This window comes from Theropithecus gelada, chromosome 18, assembly GCF_003255815.1.
Source record: "Theropithecus gelada isolate Dixy chromosome 18, Tgel_1.0, whole genome shotgun sequence".
NCBI classification, from domain to species: Eukaryota; Metazoa; Chordata; class Mammalia; order Primates; family Cercopithecidae; genus Theropithecus; species Theropithecus gelada.
The window spans coordinates 15,917,082-15,942,868 of record NC_037686.1 but is presented as its reverse complement, the minus strand read 5'-3'; the positions used below and the strand labels follow the sequence as shown (position 1 = coordinate 15,942,868).

The following is a 25,787-nucleotide window of genomic DNA, read 5'->3' as shown; positions in this document are numbered from 1 at the left end:
AATATACTTTATTTTAAATCAAAACTGTATTACCAGCTTGACTGCAAAGCTATTCATTAACAACAACAAACATTTTGTTGAACACCACTGAGACTAGGGGTCTTTCAAGTCCAAGATGGACAACACCCCTGCCTTCATAGAGTTTATGTTCTAGCCAGCCTTGACTCTGAATGGCATCTGACTACTTCAAAAAGGGAAAACTTGGCCGGGCGCGGTGGCTCACGCCTGTAATCCCAGCACTTTGGGGGGCCGAGGCGGGCGGATCACGAGGTCAGGAGATCGAGACCATCCTGGCTAACACAGTGAAACCCCGTCTCTACTAAAAATGCAAAAAATTAGCTGGGCGAGGTGGCGGGCACCTGTAGTCCCAGCTACTTGGGAGGCTGAGGCAGGAGAATGGCGGGAACCCGGGAGGCGGAGCTTGTAGTGAGCTGAGATCGAGCCACTGAACTCCAGCCTGGGCGACTGAGCGAGACTCCGTCTCAAAAAAAAAAAAAGGGAAAACTTACTTTTAAATGATGAACATTCAGCTCCATTATAATTTCCAAAGATGAAGAGGTTAGATTCTCTTGGATTGTTATGTTTTAAGAAGGAGTCATAATTTTATAATTATAATTTTTTAAAAACTGAATTCCAGCTACTTCTTAAGAGTAGGCTCCAAGTTTTTAATACCATCAGGCACAAATATTTAAAACACAGTAGCACAGGCTGGCCTGGCATTTCCCAGGGTGTAATGCATGCGTAGTATCATCAGTAACAGGAAGTTGCTTCACTCTTAAGAGAATCTTAAATTCCCTGAGATATTCATTGTAAATCTGGCCACCTCCTTTCTAGCGAGATCCCACTGCCTCTGTTTATCAGAACCCTCAATGTTCAAGTCATGCCATTACAAAGGTGGGCATGAAGATTATTTAGTCTGCCACACTTGATATTTTAACTCTTAATTATATATATATGTGTGTGTGTGTGTGTGTGTGTGTATATATATATATCTGATTAACTGAAGGATATTCTTTTTGAAATAGTTTTTTTAAACTAGGTAATTACAAGCTTTAAAATTTTGATAAAATTTACCAAGAAGCTAATAGAGATAATAAAATAGTAAGAAGGAAAAGAAAATAAATGATAAGCAATGGGATTTCTAAACTCTGGCAATAATGATAAACTAGGAAATACAATAACAGAAGACATTTTCCTTATAATAGTAGAAATGAATAAAAATTAATGAAATGGGATTTTGTGAGAGGTGCTTAAATATGACTAAATTTTATTATGCCATACCAAAAAAGGCTCAAACAAATGAAGAGGCAAGTCAGGTTCTAGATGGGAAGAATAAATATTAAACTGGCAATTCTTCACAGGTTATAGGAGTAATGCAACCCCAGTCAAAATTTTAATAAGCTTCCAAAAATATAGATATCAGCAAAATGCTTCTAAAATTCAATGGGCAAAACAGAAGCATACCAGAAGGAATCGGGCCATGTGTCCCTTGAGCTGAATGTCTGCATCTGCCAACAGCTCATACACAGCGATGCGGCTCATGTGATCAATCACAGCGCTCCGGCAGAGAACGCTGCAAGAGAAAACCGTTTTCTTAGCCTGATTCTCAGCATCTCCCTCATTCTGCACATCCTTATGGGGTGGCTGACTGCTCCTTGGTTTCACCTGTTTATAACTGAATGAATTATAGTGAATTTTCCCGCATGATGAGTTGAAGAGGGATGCAGCTCGCAGTCTCTATGGGGAAAAGAACCTTCCCGCTGTGACCAGTGTTGTACCTCTCAGGGCTAAAGGCCCCATTCAGTTTTTCTACCCAGCTTTATAAAGTACTAGGTTTAGTCCTCGAGAGAAAGGGCCCCAGGGTCAGTAACTGCAGATCTCTAAGGCACAGCCAACATTCCTGGGACTATTCACAATTAAAGTCATCCACTAGCCTCACAGCCACCACCCCACGCCAAGACAGTGCGCATGCTGGCCTTCCTCCAGCATGGATAAGACCCCGAGTTTGCCTCTGAAACTCAGTCTGGTTCTCCTCCTTCTTTCTTCTTCATTTCTACCTGTGGTATCTCTTCCCTCCATCACATCAAGTGAGATACAGAGTTCAGGGACATTTAAAAGCTCATAGCTTTGAACCAAATAATTCTAACGGTAAAACCCTTACAGGTGGTACTTTTTGAGTAATGTTTCTGACTTCATTCTCCATTGCAAATTCTCTGTTTCTAAATATAATTTGAAACTACTGTTACATTAAAACAAAAGCGCTATTTCTGAGAAATATTTGAAATAATTTAGGCAATGACTTTTTTGGTGAGGATTAAAATGAGGTAAGTTATATAAAAAGCCAAGCCCAGAGTGTGTTATATATTAGAAACTTAATAAACCATTGTTTTCTTTCTCACTCACCTATGTGAGTGTGAGTGAGTGTGTGTGTGTGTGTGTGTGTCCATTAAAACACATTCTTTTGGATTTAGGCATAATCCTAAGGTTAAATATACTAAGTGATTTACTTAGTTTTATCCTTATCCTATATTAAATTCCTCCTAAGAAATAGCCTAACAGTAATAGCCAGATTGATTTAATCACTAAAGATCATCTCTTTTATGGAGAGCAGATTAGATTTATCACAGCACTACTCTGAAAAGTGGTTTTCTTTAGCACCACTGCTATTCTGCTGGGATTTTTTTTTAACATTGTTAGAACTCACTTGAGAAATGCTGGGAAAAGTTGAAACCTCAGCAGAATATGCTGCAATGCTGAAAGGGCCTGTCATTTAACATAGGTTTTCATGGATCAAATATTTTCCAGTTGCACCATATTGTTTGAACTCCCATACTTGTAGCCTGTTCATTTTCACTTATCCACATGACAGACAAGGAAGAGAAAGAGGAAATATTTTAGCCACGTGAAAAAATACAACAGGACACTCCTTGGAGTGGTTAAACACAATAAAAGTGGTTCCTAGACTGAAACCATGCTGTCCTGCGTTTCTAAGGATAGAAACTCCTAACGCAGGACTTTGGTGTTGTCATGTTCAGAGCCAAAATGATCTGCAGACTGACACGCAGTTCACTCTCAATAACTCCATTCAGACTTAGGTCATGAAACAACACCCACGGTGCCCAGAAACGGTGTCCTTTCTTTCTTTGGTTTTGAAACCACTTCTCTCCTTGGCATAGATATTCTCAGAACTCCTCTGAGATGATTCAGAGTCACCAGGGTTATCATGAATATTTCCTCCTGCCCCCTTAGCCACCTCCACTCTGTATCCTGAGCAACAGTAGTCAAGCCACGGGATCTGGAAGTGGAAGGAGTTGGAGAGCTGAACCGGCAGATGGGCATGGACAAATGGGTATGGAGAAGCCCTGCCCCAGGCCCTGTGGCTAATAGTCTCCAGGCCTCAGGTGAGGTGGCGACCCACCCATCAGGAGTGGACATTCCAGTGGTTGCTGATTTCATCTATAGATGCAATTCATATCTTCAGATAATGACAGAACATCCCCGGGGAACTCTTTTAGGCCCATTTTGTGCTCCTGTTAAAAATCCAAATACAATTACCTTCTTGGGTTCTATCATCACCCAAAGACAAAGACTTCACAGATGCTCGTTTAGGGTTACTGAGGGCATGATGTTCATTCAATAGCCATTTCATCAATTCTCACAAAAGTTTCCATTCTAAGCTACTAAAAGTAACTCTTTGGATAAGTTTTTGTTTATTTGTTTTCATTTTCACAACAGGGAAAATGTCCATTGCTTCAGGTCATGTTGGGTTTGACAAAAAGCAACACGAAAGCAGTAGTAATACAATGTTCAAGGCCGTGGCCAAGAACTGGATGGTTTTACCGCAGTGCTCCACCTGCTGTTTCAAGGAACTCTGACTTCCAGTCCCATTTAGTATACAATTAATTTCATCTGGAAACACCCCTTGTGCTGATTATTTAATTACAGCATGCTCTGGACATTTGCATGCATCTTGAAATGTTATGCAAACAAAACCATTTTTAATAAGCCCTTGTCAGTTAGTGCTCTTGGAAGAGAAGAACTTCATCGGGGCAAATTTTGAAGTCCTTTGTTAATTTTTTTTTCCACTTGACAATCATCAAACATTAATTATCCCCAGTTCTGAAGGTGTGCTGCAAAGGTAGGTGTGCACCCCCTAACATTACTGAGAACGAGTCTTTTTCCTTATGCTACGCACCCAGGTACTTGACACAGCCTTTGAGGTGAGAGCAGGGAGTTCACTGCACCGCACCTTAGTGATAGAGAATCGAATAAAGAGGTTGTGTTGTGCTATGTGAATCTGAACCAAATTGCTAAGTACAGCATACAGCTTTTTAAGAAAATGCCACATTTTTACGCTGTCCATAGAGAGGGCTCCCAATACCCACATTGGTGATAACGTTGGACCACACAACTAATCACCTGCTTGTTTTCAAGAGCTGCCTCAAAAAGAAAACAACCTCCCAATGCAAATAACCGTCAAAAAGTTCCTAAAGCAGATTTCCTAATTGTACCTTTACAGAGGAATTCCCATGGTGGGACTGAGTACCTGTACTTGCAGCTGTAAATGTTCACCTGGCCTGCCAGAACAGACCCGGGGCTCTTCACGTTCACATCAGCCACAAACAGCTGGGCTGCCTCTGTGGAATACTCGAGCACAACCACGTAGCGGCCAACCTGTGGGACGCGCAGCCGCAGATGCAATTCCACCTGTCACAGAGGCCAAGCAGACAGACTGTGATCCAGCTGTGACATGTACAGGCCACACGTGCATCAGCAATGGTGAAAACAGAGCCCAGAAGACACCCTGGAAGTATTTTTACACGTCATCCCTGTAAGAAATATGGTCCTACAGGTTGAGATGCCAGATAAAACACATGGTGTCCTGTTACATTTTAGACGGAAATAAATAACAGATAATTATTTATTGTTTATTTAGACGATTTAATGGGGCATCCTGTATTCTTATTTTCTAAATCTGGCAGCCCTGCTTAGAGAGGCTTCTGCTCTTTCCACCCAGAGTGTTTTTGCTGCTTGTTTCTCAAGGCAAAAGACATTCTAAAACTTGAAGTAAAAATGAAGTACTGGCCGGGCGCGGTGGCTCAAGCCTGTAATCCCAGCACTTTGGGAGACCGAGACGGGAGGATCATGAGGTCAGGAGATCGAGACCATCCTGGCTAACCAGGTGAAACCCCGTCTCTACTAAAATATACAAAAAAACTGGCCGGGCGAGGTGGCGGGCGCCTGTAGTCACAGCTACTTGGGAGGCCAAGGCAGGAGAATGGCGTGAACCCGGGAGGCGGAGCTTGCGGTGAGCAGAGATCCGAAGTACTGATGAGGAGTAAGGGGAATGAAATGTGCCTTTGGGCTCTTTAGTTGTTTTATTCAAAGAAGTTTTAAATTGTACTAAGGGAAATAATGCAAAAGTGACACACACACATCCCGCTCCTGGGATAAGGGGTGTTAATAAGGACTGTTAACGATTTTCATATTTCCAAACCATTTTCTATGCCCAAATATGCACACGCATGTTTTGTTTTGTTAAGAAAAACTGTGATCATAGTAGACAATTAAGGATGCTTTTGTGCTACGATGACAGAGACCACAGGGCCTGCAAAACCAAAAATATTTACTATCTGTCCCTTTACAGAAAAAGTGTGCCCTCCCCTGATATCACCTACTGGTTAGGAGTTTGGGGTCTGGAATCAGACAGCCTCCAGCTGTGTGATCTTGCACAAGCTACTTGACATCTGTATGCCTCGGTATCCTCCTTAGTAAAATGCAGATAACAATAGTACCCCCCTCTTAAGATTGTTCAGAGGATTAAGTGAATACATACAGAGCTCTCAGAAGTGTATTTGACATATAATAAGCACTATGTAAATATTAATGAGTATAATTGTGATTATTGCTTTTTACCATGACTTGCTTTTTTTACTCAATAGTATTTTATATGTCTTTATTGCAAAAATACATACATGCAAATACACTTACATGCAAATATACTTCATTTTTTGAATAGCTGCCTACCATTCTGTAGTATGAATATAAAACGATTTAACTAATCCCTTATAGAGGGACACAGGTTGTCTTTAATTTTCCCTACAACCTCTGATGGTATACAATCATCACGCATATATCCTAATGCTAGTATTTCTGTAAGATTCCTAGAAGTGGAATTGCTGGGTCAAAGTGTGTATGCATATTTAATGCCTGGGCCAATATTAGAACCTTATTCCTCACCAGTGTAACCCACCTCCACTTGCAAGCTCAGATCCAGGCAAGCTTTACCACACTTAATTAAAATGGTCCTCCCTCTCCCTGCCTTAGGAAATTCACATTTGGTATTCCTTCTGCACGGCTCTGAACCACATAACTGCGATCTTCCACAGTGATTTTTTTTTTTTCTGGCACGTAAATAACAGAAAGATTTCCCTCTGGGAAAGAATGTAGATCAGCCACACCAATGTTGACTCTATGTTCTAGAGGGAAATAGGGCTCTGCCACTGCTCCCTGTGGCGAGGTTACTGCCAGCATTTCGCCCCTGAGCATCTCCAAACAAGGGCCTGACTGTCATTACCCCACCACAAAACACTCACAGGTCAGTGATGTATCAGGTTTTCTCCCAGAAGTTATTATTGGCAGCAATTTCTATCTAGCACTCTACTATAAATTTCTACCACTCTTTCCACTCTAAATTGTATGGATTACCTTTTAGAAGGCTTGTTTGAAGAGTTTAAGGTACATTTGACGGGCAAAGTCAGGTTTGAGAAACTCAGATAAAAGACATAAAAGATGGCAAACAGAAACTTTACTGCTTGCTGTTGTGATTATTTATGTGTGCTATTTATCTTTAAAAAGGGGAACTTCAATGGAATCAGTGTCAAACTAGAGGAATATTTCTGGTTCTATGGCACAGAACTGACCTCTAGTAGTTATTAGTGTTTTAGGATAAAGACATAGAAGGTGGGTTTATCAAATCTGTTGCCTATACAAAACTAAAAGGGATAACTAATATGTCTGATGTCAAAATGAGGATTCAAATGATTTGGTCAGCAAATATTACTGAATACCTACGCTATGCTAGTCCACCAGCCAGGTGATAGGTATACAATGGGAAGCAAGACAGACATACTCTCAGACAGACTTTCTAGTAATTAGATAACTAGAAAATACAGCATAAAACTACATGTGAATAATGTTCTGCAGAGGTGTTAGAAAGGGGCCTGAGCTAGTCGAGGAGATAAGGGAGGGGGAAGGCTTCCTTGAAGAAGCAGCAATTTAGTTGATTGTGGAGGACAAGGAGAAGACAACCAGGCCACAGGGGAGAGAAGAGTGTTTGGGTAGAGGGAACGGCTTGCAGTAGGAGGCTACATACAACGTAGAATGCTGTAGAGTCCCATATAATGCAAGCCCAAGAGACTGAAGGTAGGTCAGAGGAGCAGAGAAACAGAGAGCAGGAGGGGGTATAATAAAACTGGGAAGTAGAAAGGGCAGCTTTATAAGCCGTGTTAAAATCTTTGTCTCTATCCTAAGAGCAATAAGTGTTGATTAAATATTCCCATCAGAATGTGAGTGCTGGCTATAGTCTGGAGAACAGATCGGGAGGTGCAATGGGCAGAGCAGATGTGGGTCAGCTAATTAGGAGGCTTCCATGGAGATTCTCATAGAAAATGATTATATTTTGGACAAGGGAGATAGAAGGAGAAAGCCAAGAAAAGTTCGGGATATACACTCACAGATGGATTGGTTTGGGTGGGGGAAAAAATGGGAGAAGTCATGGATGACCCTAAGAATCTTGCCTTATGTAATTAGATGGGTGGTAATGGCATTAACTTAGGTAGGGAATACCGAAACGGAGTTTGAGATTGCTTCGAAACATCAAAGAGGTAATGTCAGGAAGGAAGGTAGACTTGCTGGTCTACATATAAAAGCAGAGGTATGACTGGGCATAACAATATGGGAGGCACCTGTGTGGAGATGTGTCTGACACAATTGCCATGGGTGAGGCTCCTCGAGACAGAACATAAAGTAATAAGGCCTAGGACTGAGCCTCGACAAATTCTAACACTTAACAGCTAGACAGAGGAGGATGAGTCTGCAAATGATATTTTGAGGAAGCGGTGAGAGAGGTAGAAAGAGAACCAGGTTGTCGTTATTTTTTAAATTATTAAGATAGCTCTTAAATTATGAAAAACAAGAGAGAGTTTGAGAATTCAGGGAGCGTCCACCAGGCATTGAAAGCTGCCGAGAAGTTAAACCGATGAGGACTGAAACATATCCACTGGATTTAGTGACAAAGATCTCATCGGAAACCTGGCAAAATAAATTTAATGGAGTGGGAGGTGGAAGCCAGACTGAAGTGGGTTGAGGTGTGAGTGGGGCATAAAGAATTAGAAACAGAGAGTGTAGACAATACTTTGGAGGAGTTTTGTTGTGAAGGGGAGGCATATGGCGCAGTGGCTGAGTTGAGGGAGAGAGAGGAGGATTTTAATAAAAATAGGTGAGCATTTTTTAAATACGGGTGACTTCTGGTTCAGATGGCACAGAGAATTCACATTCACTATACTCCTGCTCCAAGAGAGAGCGACTCTGGGTAAAACGTTTTAAAAGAACAACAAAAAGATATATTTAGAATCAAAAGTAAGTAGGTGATAAAATGTAAGTTAAAGAAAAACCCAAAGTGGCACCAGGACTGTAGTCACAAGCCTGTTGTCCCCTAGATGTGGAAGCAGGTTATTTTGGCCAGCAGTTTAGCTCGTGCAGAGTAAAGAGAATAAAACATGTGCCATAGGAGACAATGGCCAGATCTAGGTACATTTTTTGAAGACAAGGATGTTCAAACTTAAAAAGAAGCTAAAAAATTGCTTCCAATCTGCCTCCTGGGTTGTGGATTTATAAGAAACTGTGTGAAGGTCAAATACTGCATGTTCTCACTTATAAATGGTCGCTAAACAATGGGTACACATGGACATACAGAGTGCAATAACAGACACTGGAGACTATGAAAAGTGGGAGGATGGAAGCGGGGGTAAGTGTTGAAAAACTACCTATTAGGTACAATGTTCACTATTTGGGTGATGGGTACACTAGAAGCCCAGACTTCACCACTATGTTATATATGCATATAAGAAACTTGCACTTGTACCCCTAAATATGTAAAAATAAATAAATTTTTAAAAGAAGCGATGGAATTTGGGAACCAAAAACCAAATATGTGGCCTCATGACCAAGAACTGAGCTATGCCATTCATGGGGTCAGTGTCTGAATCTGTGCTATCTTCAATGTCATAACAATAGAGAAGGCACACTGTAACGCCTGCTCCTGGGCTAAGGATCCAGTGGACAGGTAAGACAGTGCAAAACTAGCAGGCTAAAACAGATGCAAAAGAAGGACAGGACAAAAACCTCTCATTCAAAACAAGCCAATATGCCTGTAAACAAAATTTCAAAACACATAAATCAAATATTAAGAAGGACAGGTAACAAAATAATCAGAGATGAGTTCACTTCAGATGAGGTGAATTTTATGGAATAGTCTGACAAAGACTAAATATAGTGGCCCACGGTCGGAAATCCCCAAACTCTGAAAAGGAAATAGGTTTCGTAACCGTTTTGGCGGCAAACCTTACCTAACTTAACCAATAATCATTTGTTGGCAAAGTCTGAACTAAACTGATATTAGTCAGTTCGTGTCTCCCCAGGTGTGCCTATTCATGCTTTTCACTGGAGAAACATTAACCTGTTTGATTACAGGGTATTATCCCAGACCTCACTGGAGATGGTATCTTTTTCCAAATCTTAAAAATTCTGAATTCTGAAACACACCTGGCTCCAAGGCCTTTAGGATACTAAAAAAGATAAATGAAGGAGTAACTTCCACTTAAAAGTACATGAAGTTCTGAAACAAAAACTGGCAGAAAAGACAAGAAAAAGTAAATACGATAAAGAGCCAATTGGAAAGTTTTAAAAGTATAAATTAAACTGAATCAATAAGCTGGATAATTTCTAGACCAGAGATAGTAAAATAAAATATTTCAATATTGTAAAAGAGCCTTGAGGTCCTGCTGACTAGCTCTGTGCTATAGCTCTGGTTAAATCAGAGATTAGAATCTCCTAGATGAGTCATCAGCATCACTTCCTGGTGGTTGCCCCTTCTCAACTGTACCTCCTGTTGTCTAGGGAACACATACACACAAATACACACACACATACACGTACATGTATCTGTATATCTACGTGTATGTGCATTTTATGTATATATGTATGTATGTACACCTATATACATGTATGTGTGTATGCACACATAGCATGGGTAGGGAAGGATACAGCAAACTTAGTATTAGAATGAAGTGGAGGGAAGATCATTTAGGTTTTTGATGCATATCTATATTGTTTTACTTGTTACAACAAGTATATATTATTTTGTGTCATGAAAATTCAAATAAAATGAAATGAAGACTTTACTCAGGAAATATACTTAAAACCCTTTAACTGCTACCTTCAAAATGTTAGAAATGTAGTTTACAAAAATGTACACGTCTAAATGTTCAGTTACGATTAACTCCACATATATTTAAATCCCACAAATTTAATCCCCCAAATGAATGTTTTCCTCAAAAGGACAAAACAGAGAATGTTACAGAAAGCAAACAATAAAAATATAGTGGAGGAAGTTTTTTCCAGTGTCTTCATTTTGAAGTGTTACGTTGTGTGTTCTTATTGTTATGGTTGATATCCTATAGCTCTAACTCGAATCTTAAATTAGTATGATCTTAAATTTGGCTCTGAAGTTCAAAGAACTCCTGGAAGACAAGTAATACCAAGACCTGTAGTAACCTGTCCTCCAAGCCGTGAGGTAGGTGCCAGGGGGTGTAGAAGTTCCGGATTCTGAGCTCAAGGAATTCAGCTGTTACAAATTGCTTAGCCTAAGGGGTTGAACAGTCAGTGAGTGTGGTATCCTTTTAGGGTAAGCTCTGTCATTTCTGGAGGCTTACTAGATTGAGTCTCATCTGTCTTTTAAGAGAAATCTTGCCTGGAATCAGGTAGAACAGGATGCCCCCTTCTAAGTCCAGATAACCAAAAAGAAAGGATTTGATGGCTGCCTACATCCCCTGACATGTCTAGAAAGTGCTCAAAGAACAACCTGAACATGGCTCCATGCAGCATATCATCCAGCCCCACCCTAAATCAGATAGCTCAGCAAATGTTGATAAACACCTCTGAGAAAATCTTCCAGGTTCCCCTGAATTTGAGAAGCAACTGTGGCCAAGTGTTTTCAGCAGATACAGATGGGGAGGTAGTAATAACTTCGATAACAAATAAAAGGCTGGCCCACCTCTCTCCCGCTGAGGTCCACCATGACAGGGTGTGCAGGTGTGGGCTGCCTCACTGCCACGGGTCTGGGCTCCCCATCAAGCAGGAAGTGTCTGGCCTCACAAGCCAGGGTACAGGGGAATCTGGTCACTGGCAAATGCTGGTAGAGCAAGCAACTTCAACGACAACAACAACAACAGCAACAACAACAGAATCAATAGTTACAACTGAGAACATCAAACAGAATATCAAAGTACATCCCCAAAGACTCTTAGTCATTCAGTTCACTCATTCATTCATCATCTTTCAACAAACTCTTATTAAGTGTCTGCTACAAGAATTAAGCAATAAATTTTCATCTGCATGGGGAAGAGAAGAAACAAAGGTCCACAAACCTGGGTTCTATTTTAAGCTCTTCCTCCCACCGGATGCATGACTGACCTTGAGGGCACTGACTTGGGCATGTGTCAACATTCCCACATGCTGGAGGGTGGTAGCCACTCCTAAGCCAGCTATGGTATGCAAAGCGCTTTGTGAATCTCATTTGAAGGACACAAGTAAGATATAGCAGAAGATCACAGCTAATTATCCAGAGCATCGTGCTGTCGTTGTGATCCTGAGACACCTCATGAAAGCTTGCATTAAAGGCTCCTAATTTAGAGGACCCCAATGACGTGGCTGCACCTTCTGCCCCATACTGACTTTTCTTGGGGAGGTCCTGCGTAGGCACACGGTTCTGTGACTGGCAGCTGCAGTACAGAGGCTTCATAGTAGTCCCTGGGGAGCAGCACCAGGTAATCCTAGTAAATAAAGACCAAAAGGAGAATCACTCATTTTGATGGTAGCCCTACTTTGGATATAAAATAATCAAACATACTAGTTAAATCAATAACAACCAGGTGAAGTCGCTAATTAAACTCTCCATATCAACTGCTTTGTTCTTCATCCTGACTCACCAAAACACAAAGAACCACTCATCAAAGATTCTTTACATATCAGAGAGAAACTTGTCTGTGTGAACATTTTTATTCTTCAAGTTTCAAGAGAGATTTTACTGTCTCTCCTGGGTTGTTTATAAATTCACAAATTAACAAAGATAATAAGTTGTCAATTGATGAAATGTTCTGTGGAAATGCTGGTTGCCTTCACCAGTACAGAACACTGAATGTGGATCACTTTCTACTCCCACACCCGAGTAACGCTCAACTGGCACGGTATAAAAAGCAATGCCTTGTGATCTTGGTGATTCACAGAATGGAACTGGCCTACTGCCTGTCCCAAGAAACAGAGGAAGAACATGTTCCACTGAGTGTGCCAAACAAAGCCCACAGCGTAAATTCAGCTAAGCAGCTCTTCAGGAAAGAGCAGAGCTGCAGGCTTCTGGAAGGTGAATGATTGACAGCCCCCGGCTGTCCTGACAGCAGCGCATATCTGCAGAGGGAAGAAGGGAGAGCGAAGAGCTCATACACAGACCATAAAGCTTTTTCTTTCCTCAGGGAGAAATGTATAGGAGGGGAAAAGTAGGAGACTGTGGCTCAGGGGACTCAGTAAGTTTAAATTTTTAAAGGGTTACTGTTCTACTAGTAAGTTTGCTGAGTTTGGGACCATGTCTCCTCTCTCCTCAGGACTTTATAGTCTCACAGATACTAGAATAGTAAGGGTTCATAGTAGGCACCCAATAAGATATTTTTAGAGACAATAGGATTATAATATGGAGGCATACATATGAATTACTACACAACTGCACAGACTAAATGTCATTAGGCATCTTCCATGCCTAAATAGTAACTTTTATAATGAACTTCTACTTTCCATGAGTCCAACGTTGTACCCATTACTGGTATCAATGGGATTTTCCTCTGCCTCATTTCTACCATTTGTGAAACATTCTTGAACTTTTTTTTAAAAGCAATAAAGCCTCCTACTAAGAAGGTGCAAGAAGAGCACAGACCTTCTGATGTTCCTTTGCTGTCTTGAATGGATGGCACAAACCCTCGTGTTATCCTTGTAAGATCCCAGATTTGAAAGGACCTATTAAGATAAGTATTTTCCCTGTTGTATGGAAGAAGCAACTGGCAGGACTGGAAGAGGCAGGATTGGAATTAAGGGACTTGCCTAAGATTTGCTAACATGGCCAGTAAATGGGGTTGTGCCAGAAGGAAAAGCTTTATGTTTTCCACTCTGAGAGCATGAATCCAAGCTTTTCCCAAGAAGTCTATTTTGAAAAGACCTTGCCATGAAGCAAAGCAGGCAGCCTTGAAGCACATAGCAAAGAGGGCTGTCTCAGAGAACAGGTTTCATCCCTCCAACTCCCCATGGCTTCTCTGGCTATGCTATTAGGTGTTTGAAGACAAAGCCTTTCCTGAATAAAGAGTTCTCCGTTGTAGGCAATCTGTTTGGTGAGAATAAACCTGCGTTAGGTTCAACACAGAAAAAGCAGAGTGTCATGGAGAAGCAGTGGCTCTTGTAGCCTCTCGCTTCTCTTTCCACCCCCAAGAACTTTACTGAAATTCGTATCTTCTTGTCTTCTAGGTTCTTCTTCCTTGGTTCTACACAATCTCCAGACAGTGTAGATAATAACCAGGAGAAGCTGCTAGTTCTTATGATGTGAGGCAATGGGTGCTAAAGTCTATACTTCGGACTCATGCTGGTAAATCCCATACCAGCTTTGGAAAGGTGAAGCCACATACTCATGAAGGTTTTGCATTTGTTCTGATAACTTAAGAGTCTTTAGGAGAACTTTTTTATTTTTTATTTTTTTGTCCAAGAGAAGCTAGCTGAAAGGACACAAAAGATACTTCAAGTTGATTCCTATGTCATTTGAGGGTGAATGTCACTACATATTCCTTAGGTTGGGGCTGAATAGTTCCTGTGTCTAAAACCACCAATGATTGTGATATTTTATGGTCGCTGTGGATTGTAGTCTTGGATGGAACCATTTCTGAGGTAGGAAGAATCCCGCAAGAGCTCTCCATTCAGAACTAAGTCTTACCAGAAGGACTCCTTCTGCCTTAATACAAGCAATCCATATTCCTGGTGTGATTGAAAATGGGTCTGCAAAACCATTTCCAGGGACGGTGACAAAGGCTGGCTCCTTACTCGGCAGGAGGATGATCTCTTTGCTTTGAGCAGCACCTATCAGAAATACAAAGAACTGCTTAAGGCATTTTTCTATCAGTCAGTGTTATGATTTTAGATATTCAGTTTTGAACATTCAGCTTACATCTCAAAAAGTTTAAGATGATATGTACCGATCAGATTTACTGATCTTACCCTTAAAAACTGTAATATGCAAATACATATGTATAAAATAGGTTAGAAAGATACTGATAAGACATCAGCAATGGTTATCTACACTGGGTAATTGTTTAACTTATTAAATAAGTATATTAATATTTGTAAACTGTTTAGGAAAGTTCCTTGCATATAGTAAATGTTCAATATATTATATTAGCTGTTAATTATTTTTTCCTTTCTTGTTTATATGTTATTTTTTTTTAAATTCAGGGTCTCACTATGTTGCCCAGGCTGGAGTGCAGTGGTTATTCACAGGTGCAATCACAGCTCATGACAGCCTCAAACTCCTGAGCTCTAGCAATCCTCCCACTTCAGCCTCCCAAGTAGCGGGGACTACAGCATATGTGATTTTTAAGTTTTAATTTTTATTAATGAACATACATAAGAAAAAGTTTTACTCTTCTGTTTGTTTGTTTTCAGGATAAAATGTTTTCTTCTGCATTAAACAAAGAGAGGACCTTCTGTAAGAGGTTCAGAAAGAAATAAACTATTGCATCTGAGTTCAACTGAGACTTTTTCTTCCAAAGAATTATCTTCTCCAAATCTTTGGGTTCACTCTTGTTCTACAAATATTGATGGGGGCCTACTATGTGCCAGGCTTGGAACTAAGTTCTGGTGACAAGGCAGTAAACACAGTAAGCATGGCCTTTGCTCCCTGCTGTTGAGGACCGGAGAGGAGTAAGGATTAGAAGACAGGAGAATGTGGTACAGTCTGGACAGTAGTATTTGGGAGGAGGCACAAGTTACCACGGGACATAACATAACTGGGGCTCCCAACTCAGACTTAGGGGAAAAGTGTCCCAGAGGACAAGGAAATGAAGCAAAATGTATTCCAACTATTTGAGTTAACAGAGAACAAACTGCTGCTGTTATTGTCATGCAGGAGGCAGAGGGACCTGTTAAGTGTTTGGAATCTGAAGACTTTGTCTACAAACATCCAGCTGTGGCTGGCAATTTACTAAACCTCTCAGCTCTGTTTTCTCTTCAACTCTCTTCAGTTTGCAAAGTTCTTATGATGTGAGGCAATGGGTGCTAAAGTATTCTATAAATGATTAAGTAAGCCTGCTAGTCTTTCAATGAGTTAATCAACCTCCAGCCACGCAAGTTGGACTGACACAACTCAGAAATGACATCATTTCTTCCCCCATTCCGAGTGAACCGTGGATGCTTAACAAAGATAGCGTATATTTTGATGCTAAATTAGATTTCCACTGGTGCCATTTTGTGTCCTCGTAAAATTCCAAATGCTTCTTGGAATCTGTTTCCAGGACAGGTAGAAGCCCTAAAACCTTGAAGAACAGACCTCCAGGCCTTCTCTCTGCCTGTGGCCAGGCTGTGCTCTCTTCTCTTGTCCCTCTGCCCTCAGGAATTCCTCACCCCTGAGTCAGGTTTGCAGCTCCCTCCTGGAGCTCTTTTGGGCTTCATGCTTTACAGCATTCATAGGAAAAACTCCCATCCTCACCCATTTCTCCTCTATTTGGTTGGGTTGAAACAATGGAAGAATTTGGGGCAGTGGGCCAAATCTCTCAAGTAACACCAAAAAAGTGACACCCACTTCACCATGAATGAGTTATAAATGAGCTCTGTCCAGTGAAGACATCATAACCCATGGGGTTCAGCCAAGGTACACAGGTTGTTATATCAATTTTTAAAATGACAGTTAATGATAAATTTAGTAGCAAAACTTAAGTGATTGTTTAGAGAAGGAAAGGTAACAAATGACAGGGCTCCTAGAAAACTGTCTAACCAGACTGTGAGCCAGGCTTGACATTTTCTAAGGGTGATCAACTCTGCGAAAATCAGAGAAAGTGTTTCACTATTTATTTCTTAATTGAAAAGAGGCTTGAAATTTTACCTACTTGCCTTACCCCAGGATGGATAAATAGTTATATGGCCAGATACTGCTTCAGTTCCCGGGTTAATGTATCTCAGAATAACGTGAAACAAGGAGCCACTTGACTTCCCCACATTCAATGTTATTCTTACATCATTCTGAAATATACCGAAAGGCCATAAAGCATAGAAAAAAATTGGTTAAAAGACATGCTAGCCAAACAGTGACTTTATTCTATTCAAGTGTCACTACTGGACTTGTAATGTACACACATGTGCACACACACACACACTCACACTCAGTCAGCAAGCACGGAGTAACTTGTGAAAGATGGAAACAGGCAAACCTAACGATGAATTAAAATCACTTACAACCAAAATTACAGTGAAAACGCACTTCCTCAGCAACTGAGATCCTCTTTTGACCTTTTCGTAATCAGGCAGACAGAGCGGAGTATTAGATGGACTAGTTTAAGAAAGCCACAGTGACGGAGCAACCACCACTGGCTAGGAAAAATAAAAAGGCAGAAGAGAAGGAAAGGAGAGGGTATTATTTCACACCACCAGAGAGAGACTGCTTCAGAGTCCGCTTCACATACATAAAGTCTAAATGGTCATAGAAACCAGTGGTGGCCAAGGAAAGGTTAAAGACTTTCCTTGTCTTTACAAGGTGGTAACATCTGGATGTAACTAAAATATACCTATATTTTAGTCAGGTATACAAATACAATAAGGTAACATCGGGATGTAACTAAAATATACCTATTAAATGTTATGATGTTCTATCTCAATTCCTTCTGCAAGACAAATGATGGCTTTTGAACCTAGAGGAGGGGTCCTGTTGGTCCCCAGGGCCTGGGCTCACACAGTATTCTGTGAATATTGTGGAGCCTGGACTGCTGAAGGAAAGAGTAGACTATTTTAATTCTGAACCACTGACTACACGTCCAGATTGGGCTGTAGCCCAAGGAAACTTCATGAAACTTGGAAACGCCCAAATTAGTGGTTCTTCTGGCATTTCCCCCTACTTCTTTGGTTAAAAGGAAGGGGATATATGTTAAGCGAGATATTGGTGACAATCAAGTCTGACTTTGTGTAGAACCACTTGCTCTGGAGGCAGGAGCCGCAGGTGACCCACACTGAGGAACTCCTGCTGACCCTCACAATTTGTCTGAATTCATCTTGAAGTGTTAGTTTCAGATGGAAAGTAAATATGCAAAAATGTATTAGGAGCAGAGGAAAGTAAGTGGTGATTCTGGGGGCACCACCAAGGTCCTCTGACCAAAATAACTTTCTCAGAAAATGTGTCATTAGAGATGAATTCCTTTTTGTCCACCAGCTATTCTTTGAAACTGTAAGCACCTGTGAGAAGGCATACACTTTGATTGGGTTGTCGGTCATTTACATCCTGTTATGACTCAGTGGAATTTACTGCTTGTTTTCTGAATAATGAAGTAATGTCAGGGAACTGAAGAAATTAAATAGCTGTATTTGGGGAGTGGCGGGAAAGAGTGAAGTATCTTAAGATCCTAGGTACTATTTCAGAAAGGCAGCTTGGATGGGGGACTATGGCCAGGCAAAAAGCAGTGTTAGAATCAATGAGGGGGAGGGGTCCGAGAGAACTGTGGCCCTGTCCCAGCTCCTCTACAGGCTGACGGAGGTAGCAACAGCAAGTAGCAGCCTTGAATGCGCTAACGAAAAATACTGTGTTACCATGATCGTTAATTTACCTCTCACATTCTGAATTTCTCCACTGAGAAACAGCTTGAAGAAACCAACCTCAAAGAAAAATTCTGAGGACAAAGCTACTCAATGGCTATATAGAATGTTTTAGTTATAAGTAGCAAGATGGATAAGTTGTAAAGGTAAACAAAGAATGTATAACTTCCCCTACTCATTCTAATATAAAGCAAAGATAGATGGATACAGTAGAGAAGAATGAAGGAAAGAGAAATATGGAAAAGAAAAATGAAATAGCACTTAACTAAGACTCATTATTTATCCTAGTTTCCATGTACATAGCAATTCAAAGTTTAAAAAAAGCATCAGCCAAAAATTAGGAACACTAGCTTTACTGGAATTACTTAAGCCAACTCATTTTTGTTTTCCACAAATGGCTTTAAAGAACACTGTCCCTCACATTCTAGTACAGCCTAACGTCACTTAGGAAACTTCCCTCTTCTTATAAAAAGTCTCCAGAGATAAACACTATTTTTCTTTAATCTCTTCATTTTCTGATTTGATAATCAAATCAAAGTAACAATGAACTATGAAATCCACACAAAGGCTTACCAGTTAATATACAGCCCTACCCCAAGCCCCGGGTTTAACCTAAACCCCAATGCCAACCCATAATATGGAGAAAAAGAATCGTGGAATGAGTTCTGGGGACAGGTCACCTTTCAGGGGGCTCACTGAGACTGGTGTGGGGAAGTATCTGAGCTACTCAGCCATGAAGCTGCTTTCTCCGGGTTGCATACCTGTACTGAGGTCATTTGGGCATATCCTCTCCAGCTAAACCCAGGAAATGCCAGCGGATCAAATCCAAACCGAAGGTCTCTCCCATTAGGTGTGCTGCCGTCTTCAATCTCGTACTTCATATGATGCAAATCTGGGAAATAGTAGTTGTTTTCAGGCCTTTCGTAAATAAAAAGTAAACACATACGGGAGGTTAGGCCCATAGATCATCTGAACATCCTTTAATCACGATAGCTACTATGAAGGAACTCCACCACATTGACAGAGTACATTAAATAAAGGACAAATGAGAAGGATCTCCTGCTCTTTCTCTAAATTATTGCTTTCATTCACATAAACATTCACACAAAACACACTCAACACCTACTAATTCCAAGCATTAAGATGAGAAAATCATTTAGCACAAGCCATAGTGGTAGCATCCTTTAGTATGTTCTAAATAATTGCCAAAAATTTAGCAAAGGCAAATTAGTTTATTTACTGTGTATTTATTTAATCATTCATTTATACACTCATCACATAAATATTAATATCTATGTGCCAGGCACTCTTGCTAAGGACCATAGGTATAATGATGAACATGACATAAAATATTTCATATGCTAAATTTACAAGTTAGATATATTTTCTCGATATGTATTTTTTAATCATTAGAATGACTCTTCTATGCCTTGTTTTCTCTTAAACTATATGCCTATTAAAGAATTCTTTTCAAGGGCTCAGCTGTGGTAGGCACAGAGAAGTATCCAAAATATTCCAACATTGTGCGGCATTTAACAAACTACTTAAAGTTCTCAAAAAAAAAAAACAACAACAACAAAAAAAAACAGACACTTTGCTAATCCAGTCACAAGCTAAGAGTAGTTAGTGGGTTTAATGCCATAAAGATGAATTTGTTAAAAGAAATAGAAGGCCATGCTCCTATACTGCAAATAGAATTAGGAATGCTTACAACTTGGAAACAACATAAGTGTACAATTATGAAATAAATTATAAAAAATTACATAACCATTTAAAATGTGAAGGCTAATGATAATAATAGGAAATATTTATGATATGATGTGAAGAAATCAACACTAGGGTGGAGCAAGATGAAACACAGATGGAAAATGTTTACTTTTTTGAGACGGAGTCTCACTCTGTCGCCCGGGCTGGAGTGCAGGGGCACTATCTCGGCTCACAGCAACCTCTGCCTCCCAGGTTCAAGCAATTCTCCTGCCTCAGCCTTCAGAGTAGCTGGGATTACAGGTGTGTGCCACCACGCCTGGCTAATTTTTTGTATTTTTAGTAGAGAAAGTGTTTCACCATGTTGGCCAGGCTGGTCTTGAACTCCTGACCTCAAGTGATCCGCCCACCTCAGCCTCTGAAAGTACTAGGATTACAAGCGTGAGCCGGGAAAACATTTTATGCAGGCATTTACAAAGCTCCCCTGGCCCATGGTGAGGCTCACTGGTCTTCAGGAAGACAAACCTACAGACGTGCCTTTTTCACAGATCTTTTACTCCAAGCCCCCACAGTGACAGCCAATTAGAAAGACTGAGGGAAAGTGCAGCTGGGTTACTGCAACCTCAAACTCCTGGGCTCAAGCTATCCTCCTGCCTCAGCCTCCTGAGCAGCTAGGACTACAGGCATGCACCACAGTGCCTGCCTAATTGTTTTTTTGTTTGTTTGTTTGTTTGTTTTGTAGAGATGGGGTCTCACTATGTTGCTTAGGCTGGTCTTAAACTCCTGGCCTCCAGCAATTGTCCCAACTGGGACATTACTCCTGGCCTGCTCTGACTTTTAGAATTCAAATGTTGGAGACATTGAGGGAAAGGAGAGAATCACCTTGCTAAATACAATTTACCTTCACAACATAAAAGATCTCTTCATAAATCTGTTACTATTGCAAGTAGTGAAGGTACCTGAGATTCAGAAGTTATTTTTCTTCCCTTCACAGCGGAAAAATCACTGATGAAACATCAAAGCTTCAAAATATTTATAAATGGTGAAATACAATGGCCTAAGAGATGGAACAATACCGTAGTTCCTATAGTTCCCCAGTCTCAATCTGCACCTCATTCCCTTGCTCCTACAGTTCATTGTCACCTGCTTCTGCATGAGACAAAGCACTTCTTCCCCACTTCCAAAGTTTTCTTACCCCTACCCTCACCGCAGCCCTAGGGAATAACTTTGGCCTCTCTACTTCCTCACTCCTGGTCCCAAGAGGGAAACAGGAACCGAACCTTATTAGCCCAGGCACCCGGGTATGTGGTGACACTCCCTCTTATGCCCTCTCTTATTGGCCCAAGCCCCTGGGTATGTGGCACCGCCCCTTCTTATTCCCTTTCTTATTGGCCCAGGCACCTGGGTGTGTGGCACCACCCCCTCTTATTCCCTTTCTTATTGGCCCAAGCACCTGGGTATGTGGCACTGCCCCCTCTTATTCCCTTTCTTATTGGCCCAGGCATCTGGGTGTGTGGCATCGCCCCCTCTTATTCCCTCTCTCCCTGGAGCGGGCCTATCTGTGGGCTCCTCCTGCTCCAACTTGTACATGGAGGTTGGGCCCTGAGAACCCACCTCATGCTTCCAGCTCTCGTCTTGCCCATCTGGTTTTTGTACCCGTGGGAACTTTCAAGCAAAGGTGCTTCATGGTCTACACAGCAGAACAGGCTTTATGGGCAAGGTAATCTCCTGTTTTAAACAACTCACACACAAATGTCCAGATTTCAATTAACATAGGACAGCTTCCCCTGCCCTCGATCCTTAGGGCTGCTTCTCTCTTCACCAGAGCTGTAGCACAGGCAGGAATGTCTAAGACCGTCTTCCACACCCTGAACACGGGAAGAAGCCTCCCGAAGACTCACCGCTGGCACGCCTTTCCCACGACATGCTCTCGGCACTGGCACACTCCGGAGGGCCCGCTGCACACAGAGGACAACGCCCCACCAATGTCACACTGGCACCCTGAAAGCCAGGAAACAGCAGCAGTTACTCCTTAAGTCATCTCCACACTGAGTGCCTCCCCTGCTCTACGAGAAAGGAAAACTGACCATGCCAGTGACACAGTGTCTGCTTTCTTTCCTCTGCTACACCTATCTGGCCGGTGTTTGAAATCTCAGAAACTCCCAAACTAAAATGGTGTGTCTGCACTTGGAAATCAGATTCAACCACAAAAACAACAACAAAAACAAAATTAAAATGGTGTGTCTTTCCAAAGGTCTGCTTCTAAGTTGGAGGCAGCTACTATAGGCCAGCTCAAATGCTGTTGTCCAATGCAAAGATGACAGCAGCCCAGGAGTAAACATGCTTCAGAAACCGTGCTGTTCTAAAGAACATGTGATAACCAGGGGCCGAGCGAGAGATTCAGGAGTAGCCTTGTGGGGCAACTGTCCTGCAATTTCCTTATTTAACACAACACTGTCTCCGAAAATCTGATGCTAGCATTTTTGATAATATAAAATATATCTTTAAAATTACTAAATCTTGATGTTATTTATAAAACTAACAGATGCCCTCCCATCCCAGTTACGTTTCTTATAATTAAACCCACAGTGTGCTGGTAGAAGAGAAGTAGAAACAGCTTCACTTGCAATTTACTAGTTTCAATGTAATCAATGTTTGGCCAAATTCCCTGGACAGAATGCTTCAGGGCCATTCCGTCAGAAAGTCTGCATGAAGATGACAAACTCAGAAGAAATGTTATTTGGACCATCTTTGTCCATTAACATTGTGCTTTGCTCAGGGCCCACTGGACTTATTTACCTTGACATCCAAAGTAATTGCTCTTTTCCAAAGCAAAATATCCATCTTCACAGGTGTCGCAGGAATCACCACCCACGTGGGACTTGCAGTGACAGTCACCGTCTCCCTGCAGAACAATGAACCAGATGACAACATTTTATACAACTACAGAATTCACTAATCTTCAAGATTGAAAACTGGCTCGTTGTATAATAGGAAGCAGTGTAGCCAGGATCTGGAAAGGATTACCATGCACTGTAGAATGGCAGAGGTACTAACACACACCCCCAGAAACCCCACAAGCAGTTGCTGTAACATTCTGCTGTTGTCACATGAAAACTTGGCCCACTTTACCTGCCTACACTCTCCAGTTCCACTCACTGTTCCCGCCTTATGGCACTGGCATTCTGTGGAGATAAGAGAGCATCCTTAAACCAAGGGAGACACAAAAGACAGTTCCTGGCTCTGGGAACATCACACAGCTGCAACACAACGTGTGCAGTCGGCCTTGCCAGTGCAGTTCAATGGAATGAGAGTTTGCATCACTGAGGTCTAAAATTGGACTGCTTTCTGAAGTTGGCAGAACAGACCAATCCATACCATCCATCTACAAAAAGTAACAGCTAGTTTATGGCTACTCCATGACAAAAGTTGCAACATCATGGGATTTTTGAATGATTCCAATGCCAAGGTCATTACTGATATGCATGCATGGAAATACACTCTATTCAAGGTTATTCAGTATCCTTAACTCGGTGTTTTTAAGTCCTTATACTGGCTTCGATATAAGCATAAAATTAAAGTTAAACCAGAAAAAGTAGATTATAAAAACAAGGACATAAAAACCATATATCAAGTAGCTGCCTTCTCAAACAACAAAATACATACAGAAACAGGCTAGAAATCCCTTGCTGAGATTTTGAAAATCACAGACATTCTGCCAAAAGTGGGGGGAGAACATCAGAACATTAGATAGAATCTTGTCACATTGAAATGATTCAACAAATAGCTCTTGTGGGTGGGTTTAGTCACTGGGGCAGATAAAATGAAGAGAACATTACAATATAGTAAATTATGATATATAAGAAACCTACCTGAACATCCATTGGGGTTTTCTTTGTCCAGATTCCAATACAACGGTTTGCAGATGCTGCAAGTAGGGCCTTCAACGTGAAGCTTGCATGGGCAAGACCCCTTTCAATGAAAATCGAACAAGCATTTGACATCTTGGAACTAAGACATGTTTTCAAACATGTGTGTGAGCAAAGACTTGTCACAGAAATATATTTTGGTCACAAAAAGTAATTAAGTGTCTCCAGGGGGAAAAAATACTGGGTTGATTTCAACAGTCTGCGAATTGCTTTTGTTTATTTTTATTCATTTATTTGTTATACATGTAATCTGCATTTGTGGTTAAAAAGAAATTGGAAAATACGGAGAAAGAAAATTTCAAAATCACTCTTATTTATAGCATTGTCAGTGTCTGTTGATACTGTTACAGCAGAGACTATCAATTTAAATAGAAAAAATGTCTGAATATTTAACATGTTGAAAATCAGTACAGAATTGTTTATCTGAGAGTGCTTTGGTAATACGCAAGATTCACGGCCTTGCATCAATGTCATCAAGGCTTACAGGAAGGATGGCAGAACCTCATTCACTCCATCCATTCTGTGCCTGGAAGTTGGCATCTCTAGGCTCTGAGGCCAAGAAGACAGACAATTTCTAAATTATCTTAGAAAATTGCTCAGAATAGGCCAGGCACGGTAGCTCACGTCTGTAATCCCAGCACTTTGGGAAGCCGAGGCAGGTGGATCACCTGAGGTCAGGAGTTCGAGACCAGCCTGGCCAACATGGTGAAACCCTATCTCCACTAAAAATACAAAAATTATCTGGGTGTGGTGGGGCGTGCCTGTAATCCCAGCTACTCAGGAGGCTGACGCACAAGAATCGCGTGAACCCAGAAGGCGGAGGTTGCAATGAGCTGAGATCGCGGCACTGCACTCCAGCCTGGGCGACAAGAGCAAAAAAAAAAAAAAAAAGAAAAAAAAAGAAAAAAAATTGTTCAGAATACCATGGTATTGTGCTTGGAATAATATAAAATAAATTGTAATTATTTTGTACACAGCCAACTTTATTTAATGTGCCCTTGGCCATTGATTTTCTCAATGTTATTAATTATGCTTGTCAGACTTACGTGCAGGGCTCCACAGAGGCAACACCCTCTGAGTAAACTACAAACCTGCAGTAAGAGTTAAACTCTAGGACTCCAGAGTAACAAGTTTAAATCTTATTCTTTAGTTTTTGAAAAAAAAAAATCACAAAATCACATATGCTGTTTGAAAAAACAACAATGACCTCTTTAAGCAATTTAGCCTTGGGTCTTATTTTAATTTCTGGAAGTGCCCACACTGTTAGTCCTTAATATGTATCAGAATAATGGAGATAGTTAGAATTGCAACCCTTTTATAGTCTACTTACCAAATTGGAGTCAATGGTACCAGCTGGGTCACAAGCACTGCTGGAACCTGAATATGATTCAGAAATTTTTAAATTATCTGGTAGTTTGTTTTTCTCTTTGTTTTGATGTTTCAAGTCTTAAAAAGTTTTGTTTTCAAAAATAGTGTATCTACATTTATATTTTTAATAGATGTGTGGCAAAGTCTGCATGCAATTCATAGTCAGGTATCTTGAATGACATTTATGGTCCTTAATTCCCAAATGACCTCTTTGGCCACTGAACAAATCTCTATCCTGTATACCCATGACAGTTCACTTCTAATTGCTCATGAAGAAAGAGATTAGGGAAAGATTCTAAAATTTTGAGCATCATTAGTATTGTCCAGAAGAGGGCAATATTGTACCAAGAGATTTTTAATTGCCCATTTAAAAGAAGTTCAAGAATTTCTAAGTAAATCTTTAATTATCACACCTCCTTGTTCCCACCTGTACTAAAGTTATTTATAAAATCAATTGGTTTGTTTTCCTGACTTAGTATAACACTACAAACCAAATATAATCTCTCTTCAATACATTGGGATCTTGCAATGTTTCAGTATTACAATTACACAGTGTTTGAACTGGGTAAGTCTGTTCTGAGTCTGGTTTTTCAAATCATTTAAATAAATCCATAATAGCATCTT

At 40.8% G+C, this 25,787-nt stretch overlaps 1 protein-coding gene across 2 annotated transcripts in view; it reads right to left on the bottom strand.

Annotated features, from left to right (window-relative positions):
- The window catches only part of LAMA3 (laminin subunit alpha 3), a 273,500-nt gene that overhangs the window by 118,598 nt on the left and 129,115 nt on the right, over positions 1-25,787 (bottom strand). For both annotated transcript variants that reach the window (XM_025365425.1, XM_025365424.1), the window contains exons 14-25: positions 25,126-25,172; positions 23,739-23,838; positions 22,999-23,051; positions 22,666-22,771; positions 21,768-21,867; positions 18,924-19,080; positions 16,479-16,602; positions 14,306-14,448; positions 12,016-12,113; positions 11,336-11,489; positions 4,547-4,707; positions 1,465-1,573 (exon numbers count right to left, since the gene is read on the bottom strand). In XM_025365425.1, coding sequence (XP_025221210.1) covers positions 1,465-1,573; positions 4,547-4,707; positions 11,336-11,489; positions 12,016-12,113; positions 14,306-14,448; positions 16,479-16,602; positions 18,924-19,080; positions 21,768-21,867; positions 22,666-22,771; positions 22,999-23,051; positions 23,739-23,838; positions 25,126-25,172 — 1,352 coding nt within the window. The remainder of the gene's footprint in view (positions 1-1,464; positions 1,574-4,546; positions 4,708-11,335; positions 11,490-12,015; positions 12,114-14,305; positions 14,449-16,478; positions 16,603-18,923; positions 19,081-21,767; positions 21,868-22,665; positions 22,772-22,998; positions 23,052-23,738; positions 23,839-25,125; positions 25,173-25,787) is intronic.